General features: G+C 47.3%; 1 protein-coding gene across 1 annotated transcript in view; it reads right to left on the bottom strand.

The window, feature by feature from the left end:
* Positions 1-27,186, bottom strand: part of EMC2 (ER membrane protein complex subunit 2) — a 175,181-nt gene that overhangs the window by 5,523 nt on the left and 142,472 nt on the right. Inside the window, exon 10 of the mRNA XM_086966116.1 lies at positions 22,851-22,955. Within this exon, the coding sequence (XP_086822242.1) occupies positions 22,851-22,955 (105 nt within the window). The remainder of the gene's footprint in view (positions 1-22,850; positions 22,956-27,186) is intronic.

The following is a 27,186-nucleotide window of genomic DNA, read 5'->3' as shown; positions in this document are numbered from 1 at the left end:
TTAAGAAATTGAGCAGGCATCCACTCATTGAGACTCTGGAGCTTGGCATCTCCTAAATATGACAACTGTAGATGGGTGTAATGCACATAAAGGAGAGCAACAGATATTTCCATGAGCCACCTAGCAGCTCTTCACAATCTGATAAGTTTAGATTTGACACCAAAGGCAATGGGCAAACAAGCATAACTAAAGCACTAAAAATAAAAATATTCAAACATCTAGCATGGAACTTAATCAGTTTGACTGGTCTGAAGAATTTAGGTTTGTGGTAAAACATCAATACTGGGTCAACAGGCTCTGTAACAGTTATCCTTCTAGCCACAAGCACAGCTTATGTTCGCACAACACCATCACAATGAACCACATAACTCCAGAAACAATGTCTTCTGTCAAGATCAGACTAAAATGCAGTTGTGTGATAGTAATGCAAGACATTTCTGGTGAAAAGTAAAGATTAAACATAACCATAACATCTTCTGATTGGACAGACATTGTAACATTGGCAATTTATGTTTTTCTCTAGGTTTCATGAGAAATAAAGTCCTTTGTTGATGATTATTGTTCTTTCAAACTGCTGCTATTGAGATTAAAGAAGAAAGAAATGCATAATCTTCACCTCTGTGTCCTTAATAGAATTGAAACTGTCAGTTACAAAAGCTAGGACATTTTTAATTCCTGTTTAAAGCACAGCATTCTAGAGGAAAAACTGCTAAAACTTAGGCAAAAGCAGATCATGCAAAAGGATGAGCATCTAAAACACACACCTCTAACTTGCCAAATGAATAGCAAAAAGAAAAGAATCAGAGTTTTGGAATGGCCAAGTCTCAACCCCAATGAGATGTTGTGGCTGACCGTAAAGAAAGCTGTAATTAAATGAATGCCATCAAAAATCTTTCAGCTTGAACAGTATTGTAAGAAGGTGTGGAACAAAATTTCTGCTAAGAGATGTAAGAGAATGAATGACCCTTACAGGAGACAGAGATATTCACTTGAAGAAACTGAATCATGGAGTACACTTAATTTTTCCGGTGAAGCTAATGACTTTTGGCTGTTGTTTAATAAATAAATGAGCTATTTGTTATTTAAGTTTACATTTATTTGCAGTTGGGTCTTGGTGAGGTCCAAATGAAGGCCAGATATGTCTTAGCCTGCAAAGTCATACTGCATGTTTGGAGTCAGCAGGCTTAGGCGTAGAAGACAGCTTCAAGGGTGAATGCACTTAACATATAAGGTGGTTTCTTTTCTTTTGTGTACCTCATGGAGCCTGTGCCCTTGTGATTGGCAGGGAAAGTGGGAATATAGTCTACCCTTTTTCTTGCAATGAGTCAAAGATTGTTAGATTTCATATGCATGACAGAGTTATCTGAACCCTTAATTTTAAATCTTTCTGTCATGGTAATATGATTAGAAGGATAATGGAAAGGGGCGACCACTCGGTCCCCCCGAACGTATGGATGGGTGCCCCGATCCCCGCGGGAAACCATTTTGGGCGGGGGGCGTGGCTCGGCTGGTATGCCCAAAGTGGCGTAGCCGGGGCACACCCTTTCCCGCCCAGGAGGGGTTGTCCTAGACACCCGCACGGAAGACCACGCCCAGTAGGCGTACCGGAGGAGGGTCCCCGCCCTCCCGCAGACGGATAAAAGAGCGGGAATCCGAAGAAGCGTCCTCTTGTTCCTGTGCTCTGAAGGCTGCACCAACTCGTTGCTCGTGAGCCCTCGACGGAACAAGCGGCAATTTTGAGAACTTATAATCATGTTGTTTCTCTTTCAGTTATTTGGAGTACGAAGGATCTGGGACCTCGTTGATCGACTAGAGCGGAGTAAAATGAATCTATGGCCGGCAAAAAAGCAGGAAAGAGCTCCGAGTTGGAGAAGGCACTGCGCACCTTGTCGAATCGAATGGCGATCATGGACCGAAAACTCGGTAAAGTTGACTCGATCGGTCGAGGTTTGGCCGAAGTTAAAAAACAGTTAGCGGCTCAGAACAGCTCAGGCCGTCCTAAGAAGGTAATAGGCCCGGCCTTGCCGGGAATCGTCCCTGAGGGTAGGGGGAAGCGTATTAAGAGGAGGGCGGTTTCCGGGGAGGATCCGGTTCCTGAGGTGCCCCCAGTCGCCCCCATCACACCAGCAGACACCCCGGTACCAAACCCAGATATAGGTTTACCAATCCCGGTTGTAATTACCCCTGTTAATGATGAGGAGATGCCCCCGGAACTGGCCATCCATTTAGCGGCAGTGTTACCCTGGCTTAAGAAGAAAGCCAGGGGGCAGTGGCCGCGGGGGACCCGGCCGAGGAGGCTAGACTAATAATCGAGCAGTTACGGCAGTCGAGAGAAGCCGGGACGGCGAATGTTCCTCTTGTTCCCCCACAGGTGGCGCCAGGAGTACCTACGGTTAGCCGGGAAAAGGCGGCAGACACGACGGTAGAACCCGGTAAGGACACATTGCCAATGGCAGGGGAAGGTTCGTTACCTTCAAGGCGCGAAAGAGTGGCCCAGCACATCCCTGCGGCCACAAAGGAATTGATATGGGGGGAAAAATATGTGAATATGTTTTCATTGTTGACTGACCATCGCGAGATGGAATATGCAAAATCCCAGAAAGATTTATGGCACCCCAGTGTATGGCGGGCCAAGAGGGCGGAATTTAGGGTCGATGAGACCGTAGCGAATTGGGTAAAGGCCTTTTCGATATTTACGGCAGTCATGGGTGAACGAAAGCCGGAAGTGCTGACCGAGTTGTCCTGTTACCAGAATAGGATTATGGATTTTTATACTATGTATGAGGGGGACGAGTGGAAAGGATATGACATGAAATTCCGAAAAGCGAAAGAGTTTGATACATCTTTGACCTGGGACTGCCTCGACTCGGTGTCATGGCACAAGCAGCTCTTGCCTGGTGCGGCGGGTACGTCCTCGCCGGGCGGGAGCGGGTCGGGGTCAGTTCGCCAGAAGCCTGCGGTGCCCTTTTGAGCAGGCGCCGGTGGGGAATTTCAGCCCAAGACCGGCGGAAATGGCGGCAAGCGGGGGGTTTGTTGGGGCTTCAATAGAGGCAACTGTAGCAGGCCCCAGGGAACATGTAGGTTCAGGCATGCGTGTGCGGGCTGTGGGAACTCCTCACACCCGGAGAGTAGCTGTAGATCTAAGAACAGCGGAACGGGAGGAAAAGGAGGGTCTAAGCAAGAGTGAGGTGATGCTTGGGAACCGATTGCCTACACCTGTCGATATCATGGCTCTGACTCCTTGGTTGAACAAATACCCTGATCATGTATCCGCCGGGGTGTTGAGGAATGGATTCCTATATGGCTTCAACATCCCGGCGGGGGATTTTCGGGGGGACTCTTTTTGTAAAAATCAGTTATCTGTCCAACAGAACCCAAGCGTAGAGGCAAAGAAAAATTCCAAAGAAGTCGGCTTGGTGCGGGTGGCGGTGCCTTTTCATTGCCCGCCGGTGGCGGATTTCGTGTGTTCCCCGCTAGGGGTGGTTCCAAAGAAAGACCCAGGGGAGTTTAGACTCATTCACAACTTGTCTGCCCCAAGGGGTTCCTCGGTGAACGAAGCCATTGACCCGGATATTTGTTCGGTGCGGTACGCATCGTTCGACGATGCCGTTGCCATATTAAATCACCTGGGCCCCGGAGCGCTGATGGCGAAATCGGACATCGAATCGACATTCAGGTTGCTCCCGGTACACCCGCGAGACCAGCGCTTGCTAGGTTTTGCGTTTCAAGGGAGTTATTACATGGATAAATGCATGCCTATGGGTTGCTCCATTTCTTGTGCATATTTTGAAATGTTCAGCTGTTTTTTAGAGTGGGCATTCACTGAGGCCACAGGGCATAGGCACGTTATGCACTATCTAGATGACTTCCTGTTCTTGGGAGCGGCCGGCAATACGAAATGTGCGCAGGCGCTGCAGGACTTCTGCATCCTCATGCGGGAGTTCGGAGTCCCATTGGCACCAGGTAAGACGGTTGGACCATCTACTTCACTGGAGTTTCTGGGAATTGAGCTCGATTCTGTGGAAGGATGTTTCCGTTTACCGATGGAAAAGGTGGCCAAGTTTAGGGCTTCCTTGACGCAATGCCTGGGCAAGGAGAAAGTGACCCTGCACCAGTTACAACAAACAGTGGGTCAGCTTAACTTTGCCTTAAGGGTGATACCAATGGCCCGCCCCTTCTCACGCTCTATTGCACAAGCTATGGTTGGCCTCAAGGAGGGACACCACCGTACGAGACTGTCGGCAGCGGTTCGCCAGGATATGCGCAATTGGTTGGCATTTCTGGCGGACTTCAACGGTCGAGTTGTGTGGAACAAACCACCAGCATCTTCGGATGAACTAGGTTTGTGGACCGACTCAGCTGGGAGCGTGGGATTTGGCGCCATCTTTGGTAACCGATGGTCGGCACAAGTATGGCCGACGTGGTGGCACTCCAGCGGTCTGACAGGTAACATTGGGTTCTTAGAGCTATTTCCCATTTGGGTTGCTCTGATGGCATGGCCAGACGACTTCAGGGACCGCTCGGTGGTGTTTTGGTCTGATAATATGACTGTGGTTGAGTGCGTTAATCAGCAGGCAGCCCGCTGCAAGTGGATCTTGAGATTGTTGAAAGAAATTGTTTTACGTTGCATGAAATTGAATGTACAGTTCAGGGCAAAACGTGCCAGGCGTACTGAATTATGCAGCTGATGAACTCTCTCGTTCACAAATGCAGGCTTTCAGGGGCCATCTACCCACAGCGGACCTAGTGGCGGCACCGTTCCCCGAAGCGCTATGGCTAATCGGTGCTCCGGATTACAAGACCTCGTGGCAGCCAGCTTAGCTCCCAGGACAAGGAAGGCTTACGAAGGAGCGTTTCGTTCCTACTGCACATTTTTGGGTCCGACAGGGAGACAGAGCTGGGGGCAGGAGGAATCCTTCCTGGGGTTCCTGGTAGCTCTGCACAGAGAAGGCCGATCAGCGGCAACGGCCAATAGACATAGGGCAGCCATTTCGTTCATGGCACAGCTGCATGGCATAAGTGACCCGACGGGTTCCTTTTTGGTTAGGAAGGCACTCCGCGGCTGGCAACGCCTCGAGGGTCGCAAACAGGATGCGAGGCGCCCGATTGGCTTAGACAGATTGTCTCTGCTTTTAGCAAAGCTGGATGAGACGTGCTCCTCCCCTTTCGAAGCAGTTCTGTTCCGGGCAGCTTTCGCCTTGGCATTCCATGGGGCTATGCGGTAAGCGAGCTCGTAGCAAGCAACAAGAAGGATATGGAGGGAGGCTTGTGCAGGGATCACTTACAAATAAGGGGTGATTCGATGGTAATCTCGATAGCCAGGTCCAAGACAGACCAGGAAGCTATGGGAGATAGTGTTGTCGTGCAGCGCGCACGAGGGTCCCCCACTTGTCCGATAAAGTGTTTAGAGGAATACTTGGCACTGAGGACGGCTAGCTGGGGGGGGAGCCTGCTTAGGCACAATGATGGCACCCCACTAACGAGATTTCAGTTTCAGAGGGTGCTAGCACTGTCAATCGCTGCCGCGGGCATGGACCCGTGCGATTTTGGGACCCACTCATTTAGGATAGGGGCTGCTACTGAGGCTACAGCCCGGGGTCAGAGTGCGGAGGAAGTAAAACAGCTAGGCCGTTGGTCCTCGAATTGCTTCAAAAGGTATGTGCGATTGCACATGTTGTAAAAGGCAATTGACATGCACTCACGCTTCTTGTCTTTTGTTTGAATTACAGTTTCGCGAGCCTGTCACGCGGGGCGGAATACCTCACACGGGAACTCGGACGACCTTTAAGATGGCTTCGAGTGAAAGGGGGCCCCCACGACAAGGGAAGTTACAGTTGGCAATAAGGGTAAAGTCCTCTGCGCATGCGCCACTCACACCGTGAGGGCGGGATTTTGGTAGTAGGGATCTGACACCGGTTAAGACCTTGCCGTTGGCCCTTAATGCTAGGATGTACAATTTTAATTTAGAATGTATGCATTTTCAGGATGCTAGACTCGGCTAGGAAACCTTTGTATTAGAGATCTGTTAAGGTTAGCCAAAGAACATGTCTTCATCAAAATGTAATAAAAGTAATATTGTACATAATTCATGAAACTTTTATTTAATGTTTTAAATTTTGTTTCATATTTTAATAAATACGGCGGGGGGGGGGGGGGGGGCGCCTTCCAAAAGTTCAAACCTGTGTCTGTCTTCTCCCATTGGGAAGTGGTGTTGGGAGGGGGTGGCTGGCATCCCGGCCATGGTAATATGATTAGAAGGATAAAGCTTGCAGTGAAGAATAAGTTGCTTACTTTAGGCTCTTTCTGAGAGAGACTATCACGCCACAGATTCCGGATCTTTTGAATATTCCCTAGACGTCAGACTAGATCCGGAAACTTCTTAGCAGTTCCTCTGCATTCTGGAAGGTGATGCTGTGCTGCCTCACTGGCATTGTTCTATTCCACATATGACGTGTGGAGCCATTAGTCACAACTTTGATGTGCTGATGTCCGTTGCTTTCAACACTGTCACCAGCCACAGATGCAGAGCCCAAAAAGTGAATTGGTAGGCAGATTCCTAGACTTGGGATCATAATAATGAATAAAGTCCAATCACAGAACTGAGAGGATATGAGGGTTGGTGAGAAATCTGTAGCTAGATAAGTCTCTACCAGAAAACACATTACCAAAGGTAAGTAACTTGTGCTTATAATAGAGATTTCTAACCTTAAATTCCTCACCTTTTGAATAGGCACCAAATCGATACCTACTCAGAGATGGGTTTGTCAGTAGACTCAAATGAGAAAGTCGTGCAGGACCGAGCAGGGAAAAGGCTGCTCTCGACGAACTTAACTGTCCAGGCAATAGTGCTTCGTGAACGTAGGAGGGAAGTTCACATTGCCAACTGGCAAACATCTATGACAGGGTCTTCGTGTGCCAATGCAGTGGTAACAGCTTTGGCCAAGTTAGCTTACATTTTGCAGCACTAATATAAATGCAGAGCACGATCCAGCTGGAAATGGTTTTCTTCTGCATTGCCTTTGCATTTTGTTTGCTCCAAAGAACTCCACAAAGAGCAGATCTTGTCTGGGTAGAAGGAATTGTATGGTGGATTGACAAACAGCCTGAGGGTCACTCACATGTCATGCTGAGGTGATGGTGAGGAGGAACATAGTATTCATAATAACGAACTGTAAAGAACATCTGAGAAGCGGCTTGAACGGAGTGCACATCAGATATGTTAGGCTCAGATTAAGGTTCCAATTGGGTATTACAAGGGAGAAGGGGGGAACATGTTGCAGCCCTTTTAAAAATTGCACCAGACCTGGTGAGTTAAAAAAACGAAGGCTGATCTGGTAACAGTAAGAAGGTCGAAAGGGCCAAAAGATAGCCCATAGCAAAGCCTTGCCGGGCAAGAGAGAGAACAAACAAAAGAATGTTAGATAAATTGACCTGGAGGGGTTTAATCAGGCGTGTCCCCTACCAAACCACAAATTATTTCCAATCTACAGGCGTATACAGTTTTCGATGAGGAAGTCCGGCTGCCAAGACGACATCAGCCACCTCCTTGAAGGAGTTACGCTGTCACCACTAAATCTCCATGCATGAAGGTGAAGATTGCTAAGGCCTGGCTGCAGAAGTCTGCCGCTGCGAAAGCAGGTCCTCCTGGTAGAGCTGCCCGATCAGACGGTTTTCAATGCCAAATGGATGGCCAACAGCTTTAATAGGTTTGTTATGGAGCGAGGACTCTGCTTCAGACTAGAGGCCCCACCTCTCCCAGGTGGCAGCCCCAACCCAGAAGTGATTCATTGAGGAAGGGCGATGGGTCTGCTGCTCACCTAATTACGATCAAGCAAAGACCTCTGCAGATCTTTTGTAGTCTCCTCCAAGATCAGGATGTGGTTGGATATGTCCCCATGAAATTTGGGCCACCAGAACTTCAGATCCCACTCCCGAAACTGTATATGCCACCTGGTGTGCTCATTTAGCAGGATGCAGGAGGCCATCAGCCCCAGCATCCTCAGGAATCAACTTTTCTGAAATCCAGGACCATGGCTGAAAGGTCAAGATCATAGCCAGAATGTCCTGGACACTCTTTGTCCATGAAACCGAATAGTGTCCAGAAAGGCTCTGATGAAGGGGAGCATCTGAGAAGGAGCCAAGTGTGACTTAGGCACATTGATAGAGAACCCAAAAGATGACAGGAGATTTGCTGTCGTCTGGAAGTGGTTGACGGCTTCCTTGGGGCTAGCCTGCCTCAAACAGCCAATCATCGAGATAAGGGAAAACTGGTACCCCTGACGTCTGCAGGTTTGTTGCCACCAAAAGCCATCCTTTCTGTGAACACCTGAGGGACACTGGAGGGACCAGAGAAGAGCACTGCGAACTGAAAATGCTATTGTGTCACCACGAACCGCAGGTAGCACCAATGGGCTGGCAGGGCAGGCTAGACCTGGGCCAGGGTGAGCATTTTAAATTTCTTCTTCTGTAGGAAGGTGTTGAGACGGTGAAGTTCTATAATAGGCCAGAGAACTCTGTCCTTCTTGGGCACCAGAAAGTAGCAGGAATAACATCCATTTCCTACTTCTGGCGATGACACACTCTCGACAACCCATATGGACAAATGGGACAGCACTATCTGCTGTAAAATGGAGATATGGCCCTCTGCCAGTCGCTGGGCGGGTGAAAGTGGAGGGTACGGCTAGGAAAAAAGGAAGGATATGGTGATGTATTACCTGTGACAACCTGTAGGAACCACGTGGCTTAACCTTTTTCAAAGAAGACTGGCAACTAAGGATGACCTGGAAAGGACCAGAGGCATCTTTTTCCCGGTGCCAGTAACTTTGAGGATCACATCCGTGATTATATTCGGGTGAAGTTATAAATGGAGAGTATTTAATCCTGCATGCAACTTTATAAAGTATTTGGAGACATTAGGTCTAGAATTATTACATTTGTAAGGTAATCCCTGAGAGGTGTTACGCCTCCAAGAATCCACCCTCAGGAGCTTGGCCTTATTTGGAACTATTTTCCTACGACTGATTCGAAATAGTTGTAGACATTTATACTTGTGCCTGAAGAAGGTGGTTGCATCACTTTAATCCACCAAAACGCGTCAACACCGAGTCAGTTATGCACTAAATTGACTCAGTCTTGGTTGCACATCAGAGTTGTTCAACCCAGGATTGTGTGGTACGATTAGTGCACTTTAAAGACAAATTAATGAATGTCTAAGATTTTTCTCCCTGTTTTCTATATGAACTTCTCGAGACATTGTTTTGAATATATTAAATATGAGTATGAGATCCTTTTTTTGGGTGTAAATTGTGATATTTTCAATGTAATTTTATATTATTATGAATATGCTCATTGTACTATTGACATACTGGTTTTAAAACATTTTATTGAGGAATAAATTCACAAATTCTAATCTGGATTCCATGACAAAGCCCTGGTGATATTGGTTTGAATTTGGAATGAATGTTGTATGAATTATGATTAGATTATCTGATATAGTCCGAAAGGAAATTTCAATTTGACTGACAGTCTGTTTGGTGCCCTGTTCCTTTGGTGTTAAGGGGGGCCCCTCTCTTGATTTTCGGAACCACCTGTCTGACATGATTGGTTGCCCATCTGGAAAGTATGAGAGAATTCTGCCACTTACAGGGTGGATGGGTGCCCGTGCAAAGGCATACAAAAGAGGTTTGGCACGTGGAGCTGCAGGCTGGGCAGCACCCTGATCATTCCCGTGGAGAACATTGGCACCTCGGCCTCTACTGCGAAACTGCTGGGTTACCTGTGAGGGGTGGACAGACTGGCATTAAGGGAAGTCTCGGCCAATGCTGCATAAGGAACTAGGGAACTGATGCGGTTGACGAGGTGGGGTGAAATGGCACAGAGAGAGAGCAGTATCCTTGCTCTCTTCAAAACACTTAAGAGTGGAATAAACTTTGTCCCCTAACTGGTGACTCATCAAAGTGCATGTTCATCCAGGAGAACTGGAAATTGGTGGAGAATCTAGTTGCTCGCAACCACATATGGCAGCAAATTGTAAGGCTGGTGCCTATGGCCCTCCCGATGGAATTGAGATGGGCAAGTCATAACTAATTGTAAACTTTGCTGCATTATGACCATCTTGAACCACCTGAGAGAACACAGGGCGTAGGTCTCCTGCATATCAGTGAGGACTTGTGCCACCGAATTCCAAAGGGCATGTGAGTAGAACCTGAGCAAACGAAGTCGTTAACAGAGATGAGGGCCACGCTGGGTGAAGAAAAGACCCATTTTCCAAATGTTTCCACTCACTTAGTTTCCCTATCAGTTGGAGTGGTGGGAAATGTGTGGGGATTAGAGCAAGTGGTAGAAGCCTGCACCCCTAGGCTTTCTGGTGAGGGGGGTGCAAAAGAAAAGCTGAGTCACCTGGAGAAGGGTGATAGCACATAGTAATTTGTCGATTGACCAGTTGGCTGAAACACCTAACTGGGGGTCGAAACTCCCAATAAGGTATCCGTCAGTGCTTTGTGGAAAGGAAGGAGCTCCATAGATGTCTACCCTGGTTGAAGGACTTAAGTCAAAACATTTGTCTTAACCTTCAATGTGGGGAGCAGGAGGTCAAGAAAGATCAACAAATCACCATGGCGTAGGAAGCGCATTCCACAGTGGCTGGCCCATGGCAGAAAAAAGACCCGTCTCCGGGTAGGTATCAAGGCCACTGGCATACTGTACGTCCTTGTACCAGAAGTCATCCTGGTAGGGCTGAGTAAACTCATCACTCGGGTCACATTGATTATCTGAATTTGTTCCAGAAAGGGAATGGAGAGTGAGTTGTCAAAAATTGAATACCCAGACTGCTGTCGACCTTGTGGTAATTTAATTGGAAGAAGCGATGCTTCAGGTGGATTCGGGAGCAACGTTGTTTGAGGTTAGACTGATGTCGATTTGGTGTCAGAGAGAACAATCTCAGCCACTTACTCAGGTGGTGAAGCTGGCGTCAGAGGGCCTAGGCCAGCTTGGGTCGTGGTACCAAACACAAGGTCGATACAAGACCCAGTGGCAAGACAGACTCGAAGGGTCCCGCTGGAGCCAAGGGCAAACCCACTGGTGGTAGCACAAGTGAATGGCTTCTCAGCTCCTTGTGGGTCCGAAGGTGCACCAGAAGGAGTCAGAAGGCATCCAAAGAACCGCAGCCTGGCTGCATGGAACCCTTTGATATGACGCTGCATGAATAAGGAGTACCGAAGCAGACTAGAAAGTCAAGTGGTCACTGTAAATAGAAAGTAATAGAGTACTCCAGAATCCAAGTATATAATAGCGCATTCATTCTTTCCAGTGTTTTTCAGTCCTTGTAGAAAAGAGCGCAACATTCAAAACCGGCAGAAGCCTACACATGTTTCATCACATGGACATGCATAAGGCTGGCTCAAGATGTTGATAATGTCAAATGCAATGTAACGTAACAATTGAAGTGTGTCTCACTGCAATCTGTAGTATCATCCTATTGGGTCCAAGTCAACAGGTGCCAAAAACCCAAACAAAATCAAGTTCAATCAATAATTGCGTTTTCGGTGGTAATTAACAGAGTAGTGTGAAACGCAGTCCGGTATAGGGCTACACAGTATCTTCAATGCGGCAAGAGAAGCACAAATGTGGATAATCTGTGTATAAGGAGGTCCGACAACCTTGATAAGCCTGCAGCAATCCTATCTCCTTACTAGAATTATTCCGAGATATGACACAGCATGGCGGAAGGCCCGTCATTTCTGGAGTGGAACAACGTCAGTGCAGAGCCACACAGCACCACCCTCTGGCACACATTTGTACTTTTTTTTTATTAAACATATTTTTATTGACATTGTGTTATGCAGTTAGAGGCATACAGTACTATTGTGGCATAAAACAGTTACAGTCTCTCTGAAGTAGGGTATTACAGAATATAGTTTAACATTAAACCACTTCATGCCCTAAGTTTGTTTTTGGGGTGAGTCGTAGCCATCATATGTAGTACCAGGTATCAATGCACAGTACAATCATTACAGTACGATAGTGTCCTGACAACATCTCCCCGTTTTTATAAGCTTCGGCTCATATCTTATTGTGTCTGTCACTTAGGTTAGTTATATCGGGGTACTTGGCGTCTATGCCGAATCATAATCATATTCACAAGCATGTTATCAAACAGGGTAAGAAACCTTGGCAGTAAATTGCCTGACCGGGCTCAGTAAAGTTCCATTCTTCAATAGAATCTCGTGCATGCGGTTGGGTTCCCAGGGGAGGGACAAGGGGAGCAGGTGGACCAATGTGGGAAGGGGAAGAACCAGGAAGAAACAAACAAATAAATACATGAATAAATAAATAAAGGAGACAGAAAGATGGCACCTTTCATGGCCAGGATCGTGGGAGCTGTAGTGTTCTGCATTAAGGTGAGGGAGATTCACTTTCTCCTTCAGTGCCACTGGAGGAAGGCGGGTGTTCCAAAGTGTGTAAAATGTCCTTCCATTGGTCCAGTATAAGGAGTTGGCGTATTCCTTTCAACTCCTCCCTACAGAGCGCTCTTTCTTTCGCGCTAGCCTAGGAAGCCATCTCCCTTTACCAGATGTGTGTCTGCGGCCCAACGGCTGCCTTCCATGTAATTGCTACTCTTCCCCTAGCCAACGCCAAATCTATAAATCTATTGCCCGCTTTCCGCTTGTGGGGTCTAGGGAAAAGTCCAAGCAAGCAAACATCCGCAGTGTGTCCATGCGACCGTCCCAGTGTGACATTAAGTTTGGAGAGGACTTCCTGCCAAGTTGTCTGTGTGGCCCCACACCCCCAAGTCATGTGCAGGAAATCTGAATCCTCCAGAGTACATCTCGGGCATCGCCTCGGTTCCCCCCCCAAAGGTGACAGAGATTCTATGGAGAGTCAAGTAAGTCATATGCACGTAGTTGAATTGAGTGTATTTCAACCTTGTGGTCCGCGCTATTTTCTTAGGGGATGCCAAGATCCAGCTCCACTCTGCATCTGTGAGAGCCCTTCCTAAATTTCCGTCCCATTTTTCGCGAAACCGCAATAGGGGAGTCGGAGAGGCCTCACGCAGTGACGAGTAGAACCATTTAATTTGGTGTTGTGCTGTACCCAGAGTAATTAATGAGTGCAACACCTCATGTGTCCCTGGTTCCTCTTTATTCTGACCCCAGAGCTGTGCAAACGCGGGCCGCAGTGCCTCATATGTTAGGAATTGGCCAATGGCAAATCGCAGCTCTCTGTTAACTCCGAGAAGGAGAGCAGGTGCTTCTCATGATAGTAATCCCCCACATTGTCAAGACCCACCACCGTCCAGGGTGCTAATTATTCTGCAGTAGTGACCTGCTGTGGGTCGCCGTGGGGCAGTCCCACCAATGGTAGCTCTGGTGAATATTTGGGAGTATCAGGTATTCTTCTAAGGCTACGCCGACAGCACTGCAGGGCAGTAGTTTGCATTATTGAGGTGTAAGGAACCTTGTTTGCAGGCGCCAGGAGCTTTGCCAGCAGCAGGTTGGGGCTCTGATCCGGTTCCATTAGGAAGGTCCAATCAGCGTGCGCCCCCTCCAGCCATTGGGCCAGCCATTGCAACTGGGCAGCGAGTTGGTGCAGTTCGAAGTCAGGGGCGCCTAAGCCTCCGGCGTCTATAGGGCGTGGTAATGTCTGGAGTGCCACTCTGTGTCAACCATCTCCCCACATGAGATCTCTTACCATGGAATCCAAGTTTTGGAATCAAGCCGCAGGCATCAGTACAGTCATATTGGCAAAATAATATAGTAATCGGGCAGCATCACCATTTTCGCCAATGATATTCTGGCCATTATAGGGAGGCGGAACTTGCCCCAGAACTGCATGTTAGACCGAAGTGACCGCAGTACTCTGCCCAAGTTTCCCTCCTTCAAGTCTTCCAACGAGTGAGAGATCTGGACACCCAAATATTTAAACATGTCTGTTGTCCAGTTAACAGCTGCGGGCAGGCACAGGGGGCGCGCCAGCGGAGCCGCCAGTGAGAACAAGTACGTTTTGTGCATGTTGACTCGTAGACTCGACAGTATCCCAAACATATCCAAGCGCTGCAAGGCTGTTTCCACTCCCCGAGTAGCGTCGCATAAATAGACCAGAAGATCATCAGCGTAAAGTGAGATAGTATGCGCTCGACCAGCTATGGTCAGCCCCATGCCTTCTCCTCCTTGTCGAAAGAGCTCTGCCAATGGTTCAATGGCCAGCGCAAAGAGGAGTGGCGACAAGGGGCAACCCTGTTGGGTGCCTTGTGCAACCGGATATTGTGGGGAGATGGTTCTGCCTGTTTTCACCCTGGCTGTAGGTTGTGTATACAGTAGTCGCACCCACGCTATCCAATCCTCACCCATGTCTAAGCGCCTAATAACAGCCAGGAGGTAATCCCACCCCACTGTATCGAAGGTTATTTCTAAGTCAACCGAGAGAAATGCAGCTGATCGTAGGGCCTGCGCCTCGGGGTGATATAACACAGAGTTAAACCGGCACAAGTTATATGAGGTTTTGGGTGATGGGATAAACTCGTTCTGATCTGGATGAATGAGATCTTGCATGTGTGGGAGCAACTGGAGCGCCAGTTCCTTGGGAGTATCTTGAAGTCGGTGTTTAACATGGAAAGGGGCCTATAGTCCGTTACCTTAGCCTCCAGGGATGCAGTCTTGGGGATTGGGACCACCAGCGCATCACACGTGGTGTCCGGCATTTGACCCATTTTGGGCGCCTCCGCATATAGGGTCACCAATCTTGGAGCCAGGTCACCCCATAATTCTTATAACACTTGCCCGGGATGCCATCAGGGCCTGGTGTTTTCCCATTAGCCAGATCGTCAACGACTAACTGCACTTCCTCCAAGGTCACCGGCCCACCCGTCTCCTCGCGTGCAGAGGCCTAGTGGTGTCAAGAAAGCATCGACAGTACTATCAGGAGGCCCAGAGGTGGCTGCATAAAGGGCCTTCTAGTAGTCCCTAAACAAGGCATTGATTTCCCCTGGATCATACAGGGTTAATCCTGCAGTCGTCCATACGCGCGTAATCGCGGGCACCATGTGTCTCTGGCCGAAACAACCATGCCAGAAGACGGCCAAGCTTCTGCCCTCTTCCTCCTGGACCCTGTCCATATTCCGATGTTGGATCCTCCAAATACCTTGCAAACCCCAGTGGGACATCCAGTCTCGGAGCCTGGCCGCGACTCGGCGAGTCTGGACCCCGGGCAGGAGAGGATGAGAATGATCAAGTTCCACATCCGACCCCCCATTGAAGTCCCCCTTATTAGTACTGAGTTCACGATCATGTCCGCCACTCGGGTGGAAAGTGCAGCCATATAGGCCATCTGGTCCTGGTTAGGGGCATACACACAGCCCAATGTGATCTCTCACCCCCACAATCTCCCCAAAAGGAAGACATATCTGCCCTCCTTGTCAATAATGGACTTTATCAATTCAAAGGACACCCCAGCTCTAATCCAGATTAATGCCCCACGAAAAGGACGCAGCGTATACCAGCCCCCTCCATCGCCTGCGCAATCTGTCTGCTTCTGGTTGAGGTAAGTGAGTCTCCTGCAGGAGGGCTATCTGTACTCCCTGCCTCCTAAGATAGTTGTGTATGTTATGGCGTTTGGTGATGGAGCCCATCCCTTTAATGTTCCACGTGAGGAATTTTAACCTCCAATAGCGTGTTGCCATTATCTGCAAAATAGTCTACCTCCCCACCACTCCGAGCCTCCCAACCCTCCCAATGCAGCAAACATTTCAATCGCTACACGGCAGTCTAGACAGGACTTATATAAGGGTCAAGCAAAATCAAAGCAAGAAAGAAAAAGATCCCAATATGTACCAAATCCCCAGTACCCAGAGCAGTGTGGCAACGGTCACCCACTCAAACCTTTCATACAATTGTGGTTTACAAACAAGGACCAAACCAACTATGGCGAGGTCCTACAGGGGGTTGTGGCTTATTCCAATAGCTTGCATCCTTCGGTATGGTATCCAGAGGCATGTCAGGTACCGACCCCTAGATAAATTGAGTCTAAACCATTCTACCTCAGTGTTCAAGTGTTGCTCCGCTGGTCCCAGCGAACCCAGTTGCACGATCAAGTTCTGTGCGCATTACAGTCCTTGCTACATGATGTCATCCGCCATCTGCGGGGTAATCTGAGGCATGATTAAGCTGTCCACATTAGAGGAGTCCGAGTGTGAGCCTGTCAAGCCCCTTGGTGAAGGTGACCCTGCTCTGACTGCTGCCGATCCTCCTGCATTATTTCAGCCACTGCCTGTAGTGCCGCAGCTCTCTCGCGCCCCGTCTGGGAAGGGCTTGGTTTCTTGGGGGCACTCCTCATTTGTCGTCTTCTGGTGCGCTTTCCGGTACGTCGGTTTTGGCACGGCAGACACCCGGGGGCCCCAGTTTTATACTCCTCCAGCCACTCCCAGGTGGCTGCAGGGTCTTCAAAGAAGTACTTCTTATCATTCTCTATGATGCACAGTCGAGCTGGGAAGATAAGGGAATACTGGAGACCTTCTGCTCTCAGCTCTTTCTTAATTGCAAGGAAGGAGGCACAATGTTGCTGCACCTCGAGCTTATAGTCCGGAAATATTGAGACCTTGCTATTACTTACAGAAAACGGGCCATTTGAATGAGCACTCTGTAGAAGTATATCTCTATCCCGGTAGTGCAGGAGGCGAGCTACTACTGGCCTAGGGGGGAGACACGGCGGCGGGGTCATGTCGGGACACGGTCTGCTCTCTCTAGGGTATAAAATTGTGTCAGTCTTTCTGGCACAACCACTGAACGGAGCCATGGTTCTAAGTAGGATATCATGTTACCATTTTCAATCCCCTCCAGCAGGCCATGAATGCAGATATTATTTCTCCTGTTGCACCATTCGCTATCTTCTGCTCTGCGCTCCATTTGCGCTCCAGCATTTTGACCCTGTCATTTAGGTCTGGCATTTGTTTAAGGGTCGCCTGGTGCGCCGCGGTCAGCTCTTCCAGGTAGGTCTCCACCACTTTTACTCTGTCACTGAGTTTCTGATGCTCAGCACGCAGCAGCCCCAACCCCACAGACACTGTGCTGATGTCCTGGTGGAGAATCTCCTTTGTGTGCGATATGGCCTCTAGGATGCGGGCCAGTTGTTGTTGTATGAGGTCTGTAGGGGGCGAATCCTCAGTTGCAACCTGGGCCGGCTCCCGTTTATCTACCTCCCGCTCCGGGGCAGCCTCCTGCAGCTTTGCTCTGGTTTTGCCCATGGCGGTCACTTCGGGGACCAAGCGCTTCAGTGCAGCCCCAGGGACTCTCCAGAGGGATCGCCCCACCGCCAACAGCCACTGAAGAAGCGGGCAGGGTACCAGCGCAAGCCTCCACAATATTCAGCGCCTCACACCTCCCAGGGTCCACCCTGCGTTGTAGGGAAGCCTCCCTGAAGTCACAGCTAGGACCAGCTGTGTCACACACCCGCAGACAGATCTGGCGTGGGGAGGGAGCCCTTTCAGAGCAGATTCACAAAAATCGTTGAAAGTCTGGAGCCAATCGTTCACCCCGCCACCAGGTCCACAGAGTCATCGCCAGAGTGTCACATCACCGCCACACTCCACTGCCACCTCGCAGATAATTGGCCGGCCATTATATGGCAGGAGCGCAGAGCAAGTCACAGAGGTCCTAGCTATGGTTGCTCTTCGTTGTTCACCTCAGGCTCGTCCTCCTATAAGCCACCTCTTATACCCGGCCCACCTTCCAGGGTCAGGGCGAGAGGGCCAGTAGCAATTGTATACAGGAAGCCAGACGGATTCTCCAGAGTCTGGGTTCGGGCCCCCGCTGTCCCCTCACCCCCTCAGCGCAATTTTAGGCCAGCCAGCACTCAGCAACACCAGGTTACATGTGCGCAGGCCGTTGCACGCGTCCGTGCATTGCAGTTGTCAGGAGGGGAACAGGCACGGCGGTAGACAGCGCTCCGCTTGTTGTTTTCTGCACGAGGGTGGGGGAGGGAGCACTCATGTTGCCCCAGGCAGGTCGGTTGTCAGACCCGGTCCTCGCACTATATAAGCACTGCCCTCAGGGGGAAGGGAGCTCCTGGATCACTCCCGATGGAGTCTCGGTGCAGGCAAGCGCTCCCGGCGTCATAGCAGGTCCGCCATGTCCCAAAGGAGCCGTCACCGGGTCACCTCAGGCCAACAGGAGCCCTGTGGCAGTCGTATGTTGCCTTCGTAGCTTAGGCACAGCACAGGAGTCACTCCCTCGGGTACACAGTCCAGTGCCAGCTCGTCCATCAAGGCCGCCAATCTCCGTCCTCACGGGCCCGGCCAATCTGCGTTGTGATGCCAGTACTAGTCAGCTGCAATTATTGCAGGGTCCCACAGAGATCAGCGGGCTCCAGGCGGCGATCGGTCACACTTAGGAGTGTGCATGGCAGTGGTAGCAGTCTGTTTCCGCCAATATTTGGAAGGTCGGTGCAGAGCCTCTTGTTCACGAGTTCGCCATATTTGGCTGCTAAGCCACGCCCCCCGCACACATTGGTACTTATAAAAAGTATCTGCAGCCTTTACAATAACATTACTAGAACAGGTTACATATCAGGTTTTTGGGGGTTTTCTTTACATATCAATTTTCTGGGGTTCATACAAATTCAAAGTCTATTAGCTATATTTTGTGTCATAATTGCTTCTATTAAAAATAAAAGTAACAAGTTATTTGAGAATTACAGAAATGTCATTTTAATAAGCATATCTAGAATGTCTAATACTTTCAATAAAATAGTGAAAAACAGATAGAACCTACTTAAAACGGTTCTAGTTTACACAATGTTTTCTTAGAACAGTGTGAAAAGACAGCTGTTGACAACCTCATGCTGATTTCAAAATGAGTTTTCCTACCAGCCTGACAATTCCCCTAACTCCTCAGCTCAATGGCACACATAAAACTTAGTGATGGTTCTGTCTGTGACTCAAAACACCGATTTTAATGTACTTGCACTAAAGTTAAACTACAATAAAGGGTTCTGGTTTAAATTGGTTCTTAGAAAAGTACGCTTGCTAAATGAAAACATCTGAAAACCTAATAAATTTAAATGCAATGATTTGAAATCAAATGTCGTCTATCTACTTGGCACTTTGTTTTATGACGTGGTCCTTCTGTTTTCTAATTAACTTAATGTAGCCAACTTCTGATGACCTTCTGAGGATGATTAAAAGATCAAAAGCAGGTAAAATCACAGCAGCAAAAGCTGCCAGAGCTGTTAACCTCGCTCCGACACTTATACTAGGGTCTGACCTAGACTTCCTTTCACCCCTTGTTAAAATTCAATTTGAATTGGTCAATGACAGGTGCTGAACATGTGCTAGGACACGGAAAGAGTTAATATTGTTGCAATGTAGCTACCATGGACCAAGGATAGTAAAATGTGCGTGCCCTTTCATTCTGAAAGTACAGTTGAGGTGTCGCAACCCATTTTTTTAAATGGAGTGCTTCTTGTAACTGCTCACCGTAACTAGAAAGAAAGAAATAACAGTTTGAAGTGTGACAGAAACTGCCTATTTCCTTTACCCATAATAAAAACTAAGCTAAGCCTGGGTTAAAAGAGAACAGAATTCAATTTCTTCTCTAGCACCCACCTCTTTACCCACCCACCTAGCTCGTAAACAGTAATTGCCTTTATGAAAAACGTAAGGATCTTCAGTTTCCTAAGAAATATGTGTGTTGAGAAATATATACATACACACACTGTAATAGATACTCTATATTTAATATCCATGCATGAGAATGTTTAAACTGTATTGAAGGTTTGAAAACATGAACACTCAAATGTAGATGAAGTCGATCTAAATCACAAAATTAACAGCGGCTTGCCGTTTGGCTAAATGCATTTCTTAAATTTCTCTGTTTCCCTGTGTGTTCTTTTTTAAACTGTACATGTTTGCAGAAGGTATATCGGAGGCGGGATGACAACGACCTGGGGCGAGCCCACCTTCAAAAGCCAGTTGTCAATGTAAGTGAAGACTGGAATCCCTGACCTCTGCAGATGGGCAGCAACAACGTTCATCACTTTAGTGAACATTCGAGGGGCGTTGGTGAAGCGGCAGGGGAGCACAGCGCACTGAAAGTGCTCAAGGCCTACAATGAATCGCAGGAAACATCTGACGGCTGGCAGGACGGGTATATAGAAATATGCATCTTGCAATGCCAACGTTCCAGGTCTCCAGGGTTCACAGCAGACAGGATCTAAGCTAACGTAAGAATTTTTTATTTCTCGTTTCTCCTTTTCAGAAAGTATTTAAGAGGATACAGTTCTATTATAGGGCAGAGCCCTCCACCCTTCTTCAGCACCAGAAAGTAGCAGGAATAACAACTATGACCTACTTACGATGTTGGCACCCTCTTGAAGGTTTCTATGGCCAAAAGAGCCTGCATTTGGAGGCTCCAGCTGCTGGGGCGCAGGGGGCGGATTGGACAGATCTCTGGCCATGGGACCACAAGGACTGTGGAAGTCACGTCCTTGGCCACGATAGGAGCCACCTTCTGGCAGTGGAGGCTGGGTAGAAATGGTCGCAGTTGGTAGCACTACCATAGCCACAGAATGGGAGGAAGGAACCATGGGGCTCACTTAGGGCATGGCCATTGAGAGTCCCAATCACTGGGCTGTGGCCCTACTGTACTTAAAGTGCCCGAATGCTGAATGTGCCTTTTCGCCAAAAAGGTCAGTGCTATCAAAGGGCATGCCAATAAGGGATGTCTTGACAATTCACAGAAAGCCAGTTCACCGCAGCCAGGCGTGGCAACAAAAAAAAACTTTACAGCATCTCTGCCATCAGCAAAAGCCTGGGTGAGGATGGCTAGGGCTACCGGCAAGGCCCTGGGCACTACTTGTGCAATTGAGTCTCATACTGTGTGGGAATACATACCCACAGAGCAAAGCAGGAGGAAGTGAAAAATCTTTCACCAACGATGTCCATCCTCTTGGATTCCCTATCTGGTGGTGTGGTAGGGAACGTGCCACGGTTAACTTAAGACATGGAGAACTGCAATACCAGGATCTCTGGGGTGGGGTGCAGGGTGAGGAATGCTTCTTCCCCAGGAGCGGGTGATGACGGCGAGCTATCGTTCTGTGCACCAACGCACCTCTGCAGGGCTTGGCCTAGATCCTAAGCAGGTCATCAGTGAAGGCTTCATTCAAGGGGGAAAGAGGTTCGATGGGGGCTACCCCAGGTTGAAGCACCTGTGTTAAGACATTGGGTCTTGACTACCAGCATAAGGTCCAGGGACTCCACCACGATCTACACCACCATGGCAAATGAAGTCCCGTTCTCCATAGCCATACAAGGTGGAGAGACCAGGCCAGTGTCTGGTGAGGTGTCCAGACCACTGGAATCACCCATTTCATTACACCGCTTATAATCGGCCAGGGGCTCCTCAATGGGGCCCAGGATAACCAAAAGGATCCTCAAATACGCCCTAATCATTTTCTCTAAATGGCATGTCAAAAAAGGCAGACACTGTTTCAGACTCAAATCCGGAGTCAATGTCAAACGACGCCGGCCAGGCTCCGTATCGCATTTAAGGTCACATTTTTGGATGAGTGCAGATGTGGAAGTTACATTAGGGAATGTATGGAAATTGCATTAGAGGCTACAGGTCTGCTACTGTTCACTAAAACAGCTTTGAGGTGATGTGTTTCTCTGATGTGAGACAAGGTGATTCTTTTAAGTTTGCTTGGGCAGAATGATTTTTGTGTTTCAGACATCTAACTTTGGAGAATGGGCCACTTTTAATTGAGCTTAGTTTGAGACTGCGGTGCTTGTTATCAGTTAATATTTCAGGATTGGTCATCAGGGCTTGGTGTTTGTGTTATTTGAGGCTTGTTTCGAAAAAGCCGGGGCATAGGATCCTTGAGGTGTTGTTACATTAATCTTGCAGGCTAACCTGGTGAGACACTCAGTTTTAGGCGGGTAGCCTTAATAAATCACCAAAGACGACATGTAAGCCATTGATCCTAGGAGGCAGGTTTAGCAGGGGCATCAGCAATATGGTGCCATAAAGGACCATTTATTAGAGAGAGAGTGAGAGAAATATTTGACTTGCAGCGTAGTGAGTTTAGGTGCAAAACTGTGAGGGTAAACAAAACGTGTATTTGCAAAAGTTGGAGGCATTTGTGCTGTAAAAACACTTTTATGAGCAAAAATCACATTTAGGTTCACTATCACAGTAAGGTGAAAATTACCTTGGTGCTACGTATGAGTGTGGTATCAGAAAAATGCAAATAACTCAGTAAAGAGAAAATGTGGTAACAAAATGGCACATTAGGTGGAAAAGGGATGCAACAGTATGTTTTCATATTTGACTGACAGCAACATCAGTGTAATAAACATTTAGGGACACATTTATGTGTAAAGCGACATTTCGGTGTAAAATAAATCTTTAGGTGCAACACCAAATAATAATTGAAATAACATCAAGGAAGCAAGTGGAAACAATTATAAGTATAAAAGTGTAAATCACACTTGGCTGCAAAATCACCATAACAAATGAATGAGAACACTTCTGAGCACAAATGCATGTCCACTGAAGTGCATGGGTGCTTTGTTTCGCAGCCTGTGCACTGAGGTGTATTCTGAATACGTTCGTTCCCAAGATGTGTTTCACATTAGTCAAACAGAACATATTTTCATTCTTTTATTAAAAAAAAAAGAGAAAAAAACAACGTTTTCACCTTCTGGACAACATGAATACTATGTCAAACAATGCCCCAGATGCAAACTCCTATTTTGATATTGGTGCTATCACACAATTTCTTTTAAAAATGACTATTGCCATTAGGTTGTAAAAGATAACATTCACCTTAGCCACATCAATACACTTCATCAAATTACAAACCTGGTAAGCTCGATTTATTTGGCTGGCTGCCCAGGCTGCATACTTAACGTTGTCTTTTTTCATCTTTGCACTTGCTTTGGGATTTGAAGCAATATGGCTTGCAGACTAGAACACAAATGAACTAAAAATTAAACTTGAACAGCAAAAATACACAATACATAGTACAACGTACAAATTCCTCCAATTTATAAGAGGCCTAGGTTAAACAGTCCATGCACTTCCCGCAGCTACAAAGAATTTAAACGGTTCCCCACTCTGGTCCTAAGGAAGTTCCCTTGCAAAGGCTGTCCTGATTGAGCACAAATATTATAGACAAAAAATGGTCCTAGACATTGATTCAACAAATACAGTGTAAAAATATATCAAATATTCTTTTTACTTCTGATCACCATCCGATTGAATCCGTTATGGTTGATACAAGTCAAAACACAACAAATATATTGGCCCAAAATAATAATTGATGCAAGAAAAACACACTTAGAGCAAACAACTGTCTCACCAAGGTCCGAGAGACTCTCTTATTTAATATATACTTAGAAAAATGACAATTATACTTCCACAACGTACAAAATACAGTTATTTACACAAGGGGTTCACGGTCAAGTGACGTGCACAGAAAAGAGTGATAGTAAGTGCTCTTGTAGGTAGAGTGACCAAGAAGGTCTATTAGAGGATATAGGTTGATATATAGTAAGGTTTGTTTTTTTAAAACGAGGGCACGGTTTAGTCCTTAGTGTGAAACATGGGTGAGCCTGCCCTTGATGTTTAAGTCAAAACATTTTTTACTCTTTCTTGCTGGCACATGATTGAATAGTCCTCCGTGTTCTAATTAGCACAAGGGAAAAGGGGCGTTGGAAGAATACAGTTACAGGCTCAGGGGAGAAAAAAGGTTGTCGCCGTTTCGACCCAAAAGCACACAGGGTGGCTGATTTCATCAGGGACGGGTCCTCATCAAGACAGGAAGAGGGTGGGGACTCAATATGCACGGAAACAAAGCAACCCCAAAGTCAGTGGGCACCCTTCACTGGTGTGCCACTTGTGAGACATCAATCAGCACTCAAAAACTATGGTATACCTCAAGCTGTTCCAATGTGCTTGTCAGCACCACGATATGTTCCACGTGAAAAATCCAAAGAATTGATTTAAGACGTAACTTGCTTAGCATCAAGAGACCACGAGTCGTCAGCCTGGCTCCGTCCGCACATGCTGCAACTGAAGCCGTGACTCCCGAAAGGAACGCACAAAGCTGGTGAGAACTAAGTACTACAAAAATGTATATCTGTGGTACCTTACTTGCATTTGGTGAAATTAGTACTGAGGGGGTTTTATTTTTGGTAGACAGAGGGGAAATTTAGCTAGTTCGTTGGTGAAGATAATTTTGTTAACTACAGACCATTCAGATGGGTCTCAGCAGGCTAGCTCAGTCATTCTTTAGGTCTAGCCTCGAGATAGCCTTACCTGCCTCTTTTCAACATCGAATGATGTGTCTAAAATGAGAATGAGGGGCATTGGTTCAGCCCCCTTCAACCATCAGCTACTGTCAACTATAACTGTGGGGTCACTGCTTGACTGAAAAGTAATTCATGACGCATGCCCTTTTGCTAAGGGCACATTATCGGCTATTTAACTGGTAACACACACTGATAATTCCACCTACAGAATGCTTCCATTGATGTGCTCGGAAAGTGAAACACTTATGCACTACGATAAAGTGTGCCTTAATAACCTTATTTTAAATGACGTTCTCCATCTTGAATCCTGATCTTAAGCATCTTGTGACATGGGAAGTCTAAGAGGACTTTTGTCCAGACAGCTGCTGCGCGTGCTTGGCACAGCGTTCAGATGGATGAAGCTTACTACTCCTCGTTTAAAAAGAAAAATGGAAAAAAAGAAGGAAAAAAAACTGAGGAGGCCTGGTGCTCTTTAGCCGAAAGGAACTGGGAGTTGAGATCACAGATATATTGTATGTTTGAAACTCAGGACTGCTCTTCATTAATCTTGGAAAAAAGAGTTTACCTCTCGGGATGCGCCCCCACACAAAAGGTTATCACATTTATTTTTATTTATTTATTTATTTTCAAAGTTTTATATAGCGCGAACAAGATCTTCGCAGATATTAGAGCGCTTTACATAGAGGGGTACATGAGGGAACAGAGTCAAACAAGTAAATCAATAGATCACACAGTACAAATAGGGGGCTGCAAAGCCAATCCTGTGAGTAATAAGACAACTCATACCAATAAGTAAAGGGGTCAAACATGTAGTACAGATCGGTGCAGGGTGTTAACAGAGTTCGAGATAGTAGTTCAAGTGTATTTAGCCATGAGGATAGCTTTTACTTCTTTTTTAAAGAGTGTAGTGGAAGAGATAAGCCTGGTTTCGGGAGGGAGTGAGTTCCAAATCCTAGGCGCCATTCCTGAGAAGGAGAACTTGTAGGTTTTTTCCTTCCGGAATCTTCGAGGTTTCAGCAGAAGATTGTTTGTGCCTCTCGTGTTTCTAATTCCCCCAGAGATTGTCAATTTCTGAGCGAGGTAGCCGGGTGAGTTTAGGTGTACCGCCTTGTGTGTCATGCAGGCGATTTTCAGATGTATTCTGGCTTCAAAAGGCAGCCAATTCAGGGATTTCAAGTCAGGGGTAATGTGGGAGTGCTTTTTTGACCCAGTGATGAGTCTTGCTGCAGCATTTAGAGAAGCTTTTAGTGGTGCGGTTGTAGTTAGGGGGAGTCCGCAGAGGGCGGTGCTGCCGTATTGAATTCGTGGAATGACTAGTGCTTGTACTGCGGTTTGGAAGTCTTTGGCTGGGAGGTAGGGTTTAAGTTTCCTCAGAGCATTGATCTGGAAGTTCGCTCCCTTTGTTGCCTTGCTGATATGTTGCTGCATGTTGAGATTGGTGTCGAGTGTTATGCCTAAAGATTTTGCTGAGTCCACGATGGTGGGTTGGACATTGAGTGCGGTTAGGAGTTTAAGCCAAGTTTGAGTGGTGGATATCTTCGCTGGAGGTGAGATCAGAAGGAACTCTGTTTTCAGGGCATTGAGTTTGAGGTGATTATCGGCAAGCCAGGATTGGGTGCAACTGATTGTTGAGTTCAGGAGCAGGATGTCATTGGGGGATTGTAATTTGAGGTAAAGTTAGGTGTCATCGGCGTACATGTGAAAGTGTACATTGGATGCTTGTAGCAAGGTGGTGAGAGGTTCCATGACTAGGTTGAACAAAGTTGGGGATAGAGAGGATCCTTGGGGGACGCCTAGCGTTACAGGTATTGGCGAGGACATCAGGTTGTTGCTCTTGAATTTCTGCGACCTGTTGTGAAGAAAGGAAGTGAACCACTTGAGAACAGTTCCAGATAAGCCCATTCTTGTGTTTAGTAGTTCTAGTAGATTCTCATGTTTAACGGTGTCGAATGCTGAAGAGAGATCAAGAAGGATGAGGAGGCAGGTGTCGTTTTGGTCTAGCATTTGAAGTGCGTCGTCAATTATGTGAGTCATAGCAGTTTCTGTGCTGTGTCCTGCTCGGAAGCCTGACTGGTGAGGGTTGAGGAGATCAAATTGCTCAATGTGTTTAGTCAATTTTAGTTGTGCGCATTTTTCCAGCAGTTTGGCGAGAGTGGGGATATTGGTGATGGGACGGTAATTGTTGAGATCAGAGGGGTCGGCTGTAGGTTTCTTTAGTAGAGGTGTGACCTGACCAACTTTGAGGGAGTCAGGTATGCTTCCTTGTTGGAGAGAGCTGTTGATAATTTTAGTCCAGAGAGGGAGAAGCAAAGGGGTAAAGTCTTTTACTGCGGAGGCAGGGAGGGGGTCCGTGAGGTGATTGGATGGTTTCAGGGTGCTGAGCAGTTTGCCAATTTCTTCTTCCGAGTATGTGTCAAAGGTTGACCATGTAGCATTGTTTTTTGGTTCAGTGGGTGCTAGGTATTGGGGTTTGGAGTAGAGGCTTGCGTCAATGAGGAGATCTCTTTTTATTTTGTCAGTTTTTTGGATAAAGAAAGCAGCGAAGTCTTCACAGGAGGGTGCCTCATGCCCAGTGTTGAGTGGTTGGGGTTGCTCCTTGGATTGTGAATTGATTAGCTCAAACAGTTTTCTCGGGCGGTTTTTTGCTTGGTCGAGTTGGAGGCTGAAGAAGTCCGATTTTGAGCGTTTTATTTTCCTGAAGTAGGCGTTTCTCTTTTTCTTCAGATCTTTTAGGCGCATTGCAGAGGGAGCTGATCTCCAGGTCCGCTCTGCCATTCGCATGTCTCGTCTATCCTCATTGAGGCTCCCGTCGTACCATGGTTTGGAGATTTTAGTAGAGACTCTTTTTAGCTGCATAGGTGCAGCCTCATTAATTATAGAGGTCA

Source organism: Lissotriton vulgaris, chromosome 4_1 (genome assembly GCF_964263255.1).
Source record: "Lissotriton vulgaris chromosome 4_1, aLisVul1.2, whole genome shotgun sequence".
Taxonomy (NCBI): domain Eukaryota; kingdom Metazoa; phylum Chordata; class Amphibia; order Caudata; family Salamandridae; genus Lissotriton; species Lissotriton vulgaris.
This window is presented reverse-complemented; position numbering and strand designations above follow the sequence as displayed.